Raw genomic sequence first — 9527 nt, 5'->3', positions numbered from 1 at the left:
CCACAGCCCATGGGGTCACAGAGTCGGACATGACAGGCAACTTAGCACACGTGCATGCTGGAAAGATCCCACATGCCAAAGAGCAACTGAGCCCACATGATACAACTACTGAAACTCGAGCACTCTAGAGCCGGTGCTCTGCAACAAGAGAAGCCACCACCAAGAAAAGCCCAAACACCGCAAAAAAGAGTAGCCCCTGCTCACTGCAACTAAAGAAAGCCCCTGGAAAGCAATGAAGACCCAGCACAGCCAAAAATAAATAAACAAAATTTTTTTAAAAGAGGGAAATTAAAGCCCAGGAAAAATTTCCCAACCAGTCTGAGAACCAAAGGAATTTTGGCATTTGAGGAAAGAGTAACTGACATCTATTATTTGCCAGACCCTAGACTAGACTCTTTCACACACTTCAAGTTTATCTCCAAACCCAACAATATCCAGCTAAACTCAGTATTGTGACTATCCAGGGAGAGAATGAAATAGGTTTGTGAAAGGAGGTGGAGAGCTCAGATGAATAGAAGATTTTATACAGTGTGCAGTGTAGACTGTGAGGTAAAAGATGTATAAGGGCTGGGTACAGTCCCAAAAGCAGGAGGAGAAGAGGAAAAGGTGAGGAAATGGCTCCAAGGAATTTCTTCAGAAACTTGAAAAATCAGAAAACTGGGCCCATCTCTGACTCAACCTTCTCTTCCACAAATTAAGAAGTAAAAATTTTTTATAATCAGACTTAACACATCAGAACTGAGGGACTTCCCTGGTGATTCAGTGGCTATGACTCCTGGCTCCCAATGCAGGGGGTTTGGGTTTGATCCTTGGTTAGGGAACTAGATCCCACATGTACCAATTAAGAGTTTGCATGCTTCAATTAAAGATCCTGCGTGCCTCAATAAAGATTCAGTACAGCCAAATAAATTAAAAAAAAAAAACAACTCTGACATTGAAATATTTAATAGGTCTGGAAGGATATGCATTAAACCATGAACCATGACAAGGAAATTACCTACTGTAAAGTGTCCCATTTTGTGCTGTTTCTGTTTTTCTTTTAAACCAATTAAATTTTGTTAAATCTACTGTGGGATCAAGGAACTGTGCTGGTAAAAACTCAGACCTCTTTCTGGTGGCAAAGGAGGAGCTCCTCAGACCTGTGATCTGTGCTTGGGATTAGGGGTGGCATCCATTCCTTCACCCAACTGCCCGGGAGAACCATTTCATTTCCTCAACCCAGTGACAAAGTCTGAGGGAAGTGAGGTTGGGGCTGGGGACCTGAAGACCTAGAGCAAGGGTACACAAACCTTCTATAAAGGACTAGATACTTCAAAGAATTCTGTTGCCACTGTTCTCCCATTTTGGCACAGAAGTAGTCACAGACAATCGTAAACAAATGGTCATGGTAGCAAGACCAAGTACGGCCATAGTTTACTGACCTCTGGTCTAGTTCTGGCTCCTGACCGCATATTAGAATTACTTGAGGGCCTTGTAAAACCAGGTCCCACCAAATCTGAGATGAGGCTCAAGTTTTGTTTTGTTTTTAAGCTACCAGGTGATTCTGGATTATAGTCTTTCAGCAAACTTCTGGGTGTTTTGGTTTTGGTTGGGGGGCAGATGAATGCTGGAAGGAGGACCTAGGGCTGAACTGAAGTCTAGGTTATGATTAGAACTGTTTTCAGTTCACCTGACAAATTAAGTGCTTCCAATACTTTGATTAAATGCTCTTTATTTGCTGCTTTTCATGCACAGCGCTATAAGAAGTTGCTCAACCCAACAAGTCAGCTCCTTCATCACTCTTAGTTAAGGCGGCCACTGGCAGCAGGGAGGGAGCATTCAGTATGCCACACTCTACCTAACCTTCTTTCTGGAGCCATTCTCTATAGGCCCCTTCATAGTTCCGAGCCCTGTGAAGAAAAATAGGGGTGAGGGAAGGACAGAGCCCAGGAGGCAGTCCCCAGTCACCACCAACCCCCGCCCCCGCCCCAGTTACCAAGCCCATACTCTTTGTATCCGAGTCTCTGGGCCAACTGCGTGGCCTGCAAGCCCCGCTTGCCCATCTGACAGAAGAAAATGAGATTCTCTTCCAGCTTTGGCTTCTCAGTGGAGTACAAAGCCTTGAAAGCAGCTGGCTCCATCTGCAGGGCGCTTTCCAACTCTGACACTGGGAGGAGGAGTCAAGAGGATACAATGGAAAGCCGGAAGTTGGGCCATCTCAGGTTCAGTGGTTGGGTCTGGAAGGACCGGTCCTGTGGTCGAACACATCTTCAAGGGGCCCCAAAACAACACATGGTGAGAACTCCTCCCCCCGCCCCCACCCACTTCGAGGACAGGATACGTCCTACCTGCACAGGTCAGCCAAACCACCTCTGAATGGAAGCCACTTCCCTAGTTTGTGAGGAGACGCGGGCAAACTCAGGCATCCAGCTTTGGGGAGCTCAAGCGTGTGAATCTGGCCTGCCCCTTCCTCATTGCCTGTTACCCCCTCAAACTGGAAGGGCCAGTTCCGCTGCCAGGATCCGCCTCCCATCAACCTTTCTTAAGGGAAGTTTGGGGGGCGGGAGCCACAGGAATACCGGACCCCTGTAACTAGTGCCTTCTCACATCATCCTAAATGAGGTCCTATTGGATAAGACCCTCCTAAACTGTCTGCAATCCACCACCAGGGCTTCCCCCCGCCCCCGCCTCAATCCCGTACCCGGGATGTTGAGAGCCCCAGGGATGGTTCCAGCCGCCGCCTCCTCCCGGGATCTCACGTCAAAGAGCCGGGCCCCGCCGGAGGCCAGGAGCGAACGGAGTTCAGGGAGCGAGACCGTAGGCTCTGAGGAAGGGGCACGCGAGCCTTGAGGGAAGCACGACTGCCGCCCGCTCGCCTGCCGCCGGGCCCCCCTCACCTGGCAGCGCCCCAACCTGGCGGGGGATGCGTGAGGACCCCTCCGCCACTCCCCTTCGCGCCTCCCTCCGCGTACACCTCCACCGGGGGCGTTCCGAGAGCTCCTAAGGCCACAAGTTGGCCTAGACCGGATTCCAGGTCTCCCCTACAGGTACCTCCAGCCATGGTGCGCACCGCAAATGTGAGTTTCAGGAACTCGGCCCCAGCCCGCCCCTTGGGAACGGGCAGCATCTCCCCCGCCCTTCCGAAGCTGCAGCTGAGCTGAGCCCGACCGGAACCGGAAGCAAAGGCACCGCCTCCCGCACAACCCCCGCGGCACCTGTTCCCGGTACTCCTAACACACTCGCTATAGAAATCCTCGCGATTGCGGGCGTGCACTGGCCTGGCCCAATAGGACTCATTGTCGTAACTATAGGAGCTCCGATACCCCACCCAACCTTGACCCAACCCTTACTGGTCAAAGCAGTGTGTTCCCTCCCTCCCAGCGTGGAGCCCACAAAGGGAGGAAGACCCAGAGACAGTCATGGCTCTGAACAGTTTATCTTAAAAAAAAAAAAGAAAAGGAAAAAAAAAAAAAAAACCGTCCCCTCAATGGGGTAAGGCCCCCCAGTGGGCCCTGCCTCCTGTTCTCCCTGGTGCCAGAGATCTGCATAGGCCTCAACTGCTTGCTGGCCAATCTCCTCTTCCTGGGGCAGCAGCCACTGCTAAGCCTCTGATCCCCACTTCCTGCTAAAGCCTGTTCCCCAGAGTCCTGAGGAGCACATCTGAGCTCCAGGGAAAGGAAGAACCAGTGGAAGCGCCAGTCCTGAGGCAAGCCAGAACACTGCTTGTCAGCAGACCCTCTGCTGGCACTTTAAGCAAGCACAGGGCAAGCCCCCCAATTTAGTGTGTCCAGTGTCCAGCATGGAGACAGCACATGCATTGTGCAAGAGGAGCACAAGGGCCCAGGGGCTGCATGGGAGGGTTGGTTGGGCGAGACTGTCGGTGCACCCCCACGTGTGTGTTTCACACCACTGCAGGCTGCTAGATCACAGGGCCTTAATTCAAAGATACGCCTTCTGAACTCCCCCCAGTCCCATGCCAAATGTGGGCAGTGAAGGAAAGGGGCATGGGGTTATTAGCCTGTGGCTCCTGGGCTATCTGAAGTTCTCGGAAAGGGGCTGTAGAGCTTAGAGCCCCTGAGTCCCCAGAGTTAGTTGCTGTCACTCTTGATGACAACCTCTACTCCATGGTGCCGCAGCTGAGCTCGTAGCAGCAGATTCTTGTTCTTAAGATCTTCTACCTGGACATAGGAAAGAGCAGTAAGGGAAATAGGTAGAAAAGTCTCTGAACTTACGCAGACACCCACCAGTGACGAGGTAAAGATAAAGCTCTCTCTATGGAAAACAAAATAGGGAGTCCCGAGATCGGTTGGTGGCTAGGGAGTCGAGGACAGCTGTACTGAGGGGGGGCGGCGGGGGGTGGGGGAGGGTCTGACCTGCTGTCGAAGCACATCATTGTCCAGCTGTAGTTGGTCAAGCCCCTGCAGTTCTTCAGACAACCGGTGGTTACTCTGCCGAAGTTCCTGGATATAATCACAGGCTTTGGATAGAATTCCACCTTTACTCTGTTAAGAAAAAGCCAACACAATAAGGACTAGGATATAAAAATACCTGGCTTGCTTTCCAAAAGCATGTTCACCCTCTGGACCTTGTTTTCCCTTAAAGGGTGGTGGAATAAATTCTCCCAGGGATTCAGGAACCTCAGAGACAGACAGGAAAGAGCTACCGCCATGTGTGCCCACTGTCTACCATTTCTGGAAGCAACACCAGGAGACAGAATTCAGGCATCCTGCCACTACCAGGGTCTTTCCATGACCTGGCCGGACTTGGTGCTCTCCATGGAGCAGTCTGGGATGATCTTGGACAGCTGTACGATCCAGTTGTTAATCTTGTCTCGGCGGCGGCGCTCCACTGTGGGGCAAGTAGAGGACAAGGTGACTCGGAGAGAAATCACCAAAGGCCCCAGAGTAAAATCACCTAACCTCTCCCTTCAACATCAAAGAGGTCCCCAATCCCAGCAGGCAGCGCCAAGCTTCACATGCAGATCGTGCCTACCTTCATTATGCTGAGCCCTGCGTTTCTCATCCCGAGTTGTCCGGGGAGCTTCTGACTTCCTAACAATAGAGCACAGGGTGCCCAGAGTGAGAGGCAAGATCAAAAACTGAGATTGGAGTTTGGGGTGAGGAACCAACCGCACCAAATCTTTGGAAAGGATCAAGACTATTCCTGGTAACTGAGAAGAAACAAGGGTCACTCACGGGGAATAAGGGTGGGTCCTGGGGGCAATAGAGCGCTGGCTTCCTCCCTGCAACACTTCTTGTGGTGACATCATCACAAAGAACTGACCTGTGAAGATGCAGGGGAGGTTCCGTCAGGACACGGGACTAGGACCCTCACCAAGCTCTAAGGACAAGGCCCTGGGCTCCTCCTCTAAAACAAGACACACTGCCTCCTGCTGGAAGGGCAGCCCCAGACTCACTGCCTGCCCAAGTCTTAGTGATCATTAAGGGATCAAGAGTAAAGGCCCACTGCCCACCAGCCATGTCCCACAGCCTATCCTAGCCCCTCCAGCCAGCATCCTCACATAATATCTCACCAGTGCCAGGAGGGGTCGCCTGCCCCAGTAGTGCCTCTGAGCCCTGGGTAGTAACAACAGCTGCTGTACTCCCCGATGTGGTACCCCCTGCCCCATCTCCCACTGCAGTGCTGGGGAAGTAAGTATAGTGCGTCTCAGCAGCTGTCCCCTCTGTGTCAACCGCATCATCACTCGTGAACGCACCCTGGATCACGGCCTGGGAAGGGGAGCAAGAGGACAGAGACAAGTGACAGTCAGACACTTCCCATGAACTACTCTGCAGCTCTATCTCTTGTGAGGAGACAGGGAGAAACATCCAGAGAAGAGTCTAGTGCTATGGGTCAAGGCAGCCCCAGATGTCTCACCATCCCAGCTACGCCCATCCTATTAGCTCCCTTCTTCATCTTACTACTCAGAGCTCAAGTCCCCTCTGCAGCCCATACCCCTGTACCTGGGTCATGGATTGAGTGGCAGGGTAGCCACTGATGGCACCAGTCCCCTCAGTCTGGCCATCCAGCTGCCCTTCAGACACCTGGATCACCCTGTACATCACCTAGATTCAGGGAGGAAGAAGGGGGGGAAGAGAGAGTAAGTGCTAGGGACTCCAGAGCCCCTCATAAAGCTTCTCTTGGATAGGACCCCCCAAAAAGAATCCTTCAGAGACGTATATTTAGCCATTCCCCATCCTTTTCCCATACAGTGGTTTCAGCATGGCCCCCACCCCATACCAATCTCTACTGTAAACCTCATATTCCACCCCCCAACCCCCACCCTCCAATTAGTCCACATCTTCACCTCATCCTCCAAACCAAGTCTCCCCATGACAGGTTCAGTCACCTCCCTCAATCCCAACCCCAGGTAACACCTGCAGCCACCTGGCCCCCTCCCTTACCTGGCCCCCATTTTCAGTTCGGAAGACGTACTTGACGTTGGGGTCAGGGAAAGTGGCAGCTGACTGGATGCTAGCTATAGCCACACTGGTGGGGTCCTCCCCAGTTGCCACTGCACCTGAATTAAAAGCAAGAAGTCTGTGAGTTACTGCTTTTCTCCCTCTGTTGCGCTTGCGTGTCGTTTGAAAGGAGAAGGTGATAGGCCCGGGGGTTGTGGGGCGAGACCAGGATGGGCTGGTGGCCTCAGCTCAGTTCTGTTTCTCCCACTAACCTTCCTGAATCTGCACTGTCCCCTCTTCGGTTTCTGCTGTTTTCTGCTGCCTGTTCGTGAAGGGATAAGAGGAAGAATAAGGGAAAAAGTGAATGAAAAAGTGAATGTTACTGGCCCAGTAACATACGGCTCCCAAACTCATTGGCATTCCCAACAGATGCTAGGGGAGTTTAGAATAACCAGAGCTGGTATTTACTTAGCACTGAGCCAGCATTTAACAGGCAATATCTTATTTAGTACTAAGAACAGCACTTATGAGTAGGTAGCACTACTTGCATTTTATAAACAGAAAACCAGATCACATAGCTAGGTGATATAGCTGGGACCTAAACGGAGGTCTGCCTGACCTCCAGAGCCAGTGCTCCTAGCCATTCTGCATTCTCCCAGGCCTCCCATCTCCCATTCCAGGCCCTACCTCTTCTTCACTCACCCCTTCATCTCTCTGTGAGGGGGCACATCCGAGGAACTGGTCCTTCTTTGGAAATCTTCGTATCTCCTGCCTCACAGGCCTGAGTGCTAAGTCCTGGTAGAAATCAGGGAGTCTAGTGAGTCTAGGAAACTGAAAGCTCTCTTATTTCTAGAACCTAGGCTCCATGAAGACACATCCAGGAACATAACCAATCTTCTGCAGGGGACAACCAGCTTTCTCCATTCGGATGCTGAAGGCTGCCTACAATGACTGAAAAAGCAATTCTACAAATAATGTTCCTCACCTCTCCAATTCACACTCCATCTTCTGGTGGAGAGGGGATAATTATACGAAAGACTGAAAAACAACATATTTCTGGATGGATCATTATTAAAGCTATTATGATCTGCCATGATATAGGGATTAGGAAGGGCCATGTTTAGACCACAGCTATCAAAAAATACAGGACCATAGACCCTGATGCTTATTCCAGTTTCTCAGGCACACATACTGAATACCAAGAAATTTCTGTCCTCAGATCTAGGAAAAGAAAACCTCCAGAACCATAAATGCCAGACTTGGCCCTTGGGCCCCATTCTACTGATCCGGCTGTTGTTTGGGGAAGTCCAAATATATGTCATTCATTAAAAAGACCTTAAAGCCCTAGTGTATCGTCTTCAAGCCCCTACTATTTTATTCACCAAGCCTTCCTGTGGAACAACATAGTTGCTAAAATGTTGCCATGACAACTCCAAATCAACTGAACCCAGCAAGAACGGAGAAAACTCCAGGGTTCGGCAAGAGGAGACAATGGGGGAGGAACGCATCAACAAGGTGCCTGCCTTAAGGCCCTAACGGGGGTGGGGGGTTTTTTGGGGGGACGGGCTAGGGGTGGGGGGAGACGGCTGGAGGGCGGCGGAAGGTGGGCAGGAAAAACAAAGGAAGGCGCCTCCAGCAGGAAACAGCTATACAGTGTAAAGCAATAAAATAATCTCGACAGGAAAGGGGTAAGGTTCTTGTAAATTCTCTACCCATAATGTCCCCCAAACCTTTATCTTCAGCGGATGAGTCATGGAAAGCTTGTATCCAAAGCGTTAACCCCAAAAAAAGGAACTGAAAGTGAAACCGTCCAGAGGAAGTAGCGCAGCAAGAAGATCCCAGTCCCTAAGGGGGAAGTAGGACCAGCGTTTCAAGACCACCTACCGCTCCATCCTCAAACCTCCGGAGGAAATGCCCCTCTGAAGCTTGCAGCACTGACAGCAGAAGGAAGCAATCAGAGGGCAGGGTACAAGAGGCGTCTCTATGGCCCACAGCTGTCAGCCAGGAGCAGCCTCTGAGGACAATCAGCAACGGGGTCAGGCTACTTATTCGAATCTTAGTTGGACATCCGGAAGCATTTCCTGAGCTTTAGGGGTACGCGACACGGAAAGTGGGCTAGGATGTTGTGGCGTGCACGCTCCGGGAAGGAGGGCCCTGAAAGAGCTTAGCTAAGTCTGGACACAAAGGGAAAAATCAAGTCCGCAAAGAAGTCAAGCACCTAGACTTCGCCTGAGAATGCGGCGTCTCCCTGCGGGCCCACCAACCAGCAGGCGCTCAGCAGCTGAGCTACGGCCAGGCGCGAGCCCAGGGGCCCGCGCGGTGACCCGGCTAGCCCGGCCGGGCTCACCCCCAGCCCGCGCTGCTCCTCAGAGGTAGGGAAGGACGCCGGGGGCTCAGCTAGCCCTGCGGTCTCCGGCCCAGCGGCCCGCGGCTGGCAGCGCAGGAGGGCGGGGACGTGCGCGCCCGGGGGCGGGGAGTGAGTTCGGCCCACAAAGGGGGTAGGAGATAAAGAACCGGGCACGGCCCCCTCCCTCAAAACAAAGACTTCCGCCCCAGGAGTTCCTGAACCTAAAAAACGGAAACAAAATCAAAGCTGCTATGCGGTGCCGGCTCACCCAGTCTCCAGACTCCCGCTATGTCCTGCACTCACCGGCCAAAGCCGCCGCAGCCGCCGATCTCCCCCGACCGTGTTCTCCCTCTCCGGACTCGGGTATCTCCAGGGACAGCTGATCATGCGCACTCCCGGCCCGCCGCCATGTTGGTGAGGGGCGGAAGTGTCTGTCTCGACCCACCCAGCCATCTCTGCCTCCGAGCCGCCCGACTTCCGTTCCCTCCATGTTGCTGCGGGTTTGGATGCGGGCTTGTATAGTGTGGTTCTGCTACTGGGAAGAAACAACCCTTTGGGGTCCTGGGAGGAGGACACTGAAGTCCAAGTGGCCTTAGGCAAGAACGGGAGACGGACGATTAGCTTGGTGCTACCATTTTTCTGCTGGCCAGGGCCTTTTTAGTTCCAGAAGTGAGCTTATATCAAGAGGCACATCAGATGGAGGCAGAGGTGCCGTCTTTAAAAAGAGCTATTGGGCGGGGGCGCATCTTGAATCAGGCCACCTATTTGAAGTTTCCTATTGGCTATTAGGACATATCTGG

General features: G+C 52.4%; 2 protein-coding genes across 11 annotated transcripts; both read right to left on the bottom strand.

Annotated features, from left to right (window-relative positions):
- Positions 1 to 1691: 1691 nt before the first annotated feature.
- Positions 1692 to 3182, bottom strand: TSTD1 (thiosulfate sulfurtransferase like domain containing 1). 3 transcript variants are annotated; one of them, XM_027528328.1, is made up of 4 exons: positions 3031 to 3182; positions 2681 to 2803; positions 1976 to 2146; positions 1692 to 1889 (listed from the first exon to the last, which is right to left on the bottom strand). In XM_027528328.1, exons 1-4 carry the CDS (start codon positions 3104 to 3106, stop codon positions 1834 to 1836), a joined length of 426 nt encoding a protein of 141 aa, XP_027384129.1. In that variant the 5' UTR covers positions 3107 to 3182; the 3' UTR covers positions 1692 to 1833. The 3 variants fall into 3 exon arrangements, with proteins under 3 accessions (XP_027384129.1, XP_027384130.1, XP_027384131.1); XM_027528329.1 differs by having other exon boundaries at positions 1987 to 2146; positions 3031 to 3161; XM_027528330.1 differs by lacking the exon at positions 2681 to 2803 and having other exon boundaries at positions 1987 to 2146; positions 3031 to 3161.
- A 217-nt stretch (positions 3183 to 3399) lies between these two features.
- On the bottom strand, positions 3400 to 9148 carry USF1 (upstream transcription factor 1). Of its 8 annotated transcripts, none has more exons than XM_027528284.1 (11): positions 9031 to 9148; positions 7083 to 7175; positions 6653 to 6702; positions 6415 to 6499; positions 5943 to 6044; positions 5513 to 5708; positions 5175 to 5262; positions 4972 to 5030; positions 4733 to 4827; positions 4353 to 4481; positions 3400 to 4157 (listed from the first exon to the last, which is right to left on the bottom strand). In XM_027528284.1, the coding sequence occupies exons 5-11, from the start codon at positions 6039 to 6041 to the stop codon at positions 4068 to 4070; spliced, it is 756 nt and encodes a 251-aa protein (XP_027384085.1). In that variant the 5' UTR covers positions 6042 to 6044; positions 6415 to 6499; positions 6653 to 6702; positions 7083 to 7175; positions 9031 to 9148; the 3' UTR covers positions 3400 to 4067. The 8 variants fall into 8 exon arrangements, with proteins under 8 accessions (XP_027384085.1, XP_027384094.1, XP_027384102.1 ...); XM_027528293.1 differs by having other exon boundaries at positions 8996 to 9146; XM_027528301.1 differs by having other exon boundaries at positions 5696 to 5708; positions 6384 to 6499; positions 9031 to 9146.
- Positions 9149 to 9527: the final 379 nt, after the last annotated feature.

This window comes from Bos indicus x Bos taurus, chromosome 3 (assembly GCF_003369695.1).
Source record: "Bos indicus x Bos taurus breed Angus x Brahman F1 hybrid chromosome 3, Bos_hybrid_MaternalHap_v2.0, whole genome shotgun sequence".
NCBI lineage: Eukaryota > Metazoa > Chordata > Mammalia > Artiodactyla > Bovidae > Bos > Bos indicus x Bos taurus.
This window is presented reverse-complemented; position numbering and strand designations above follow the sequence as displayed.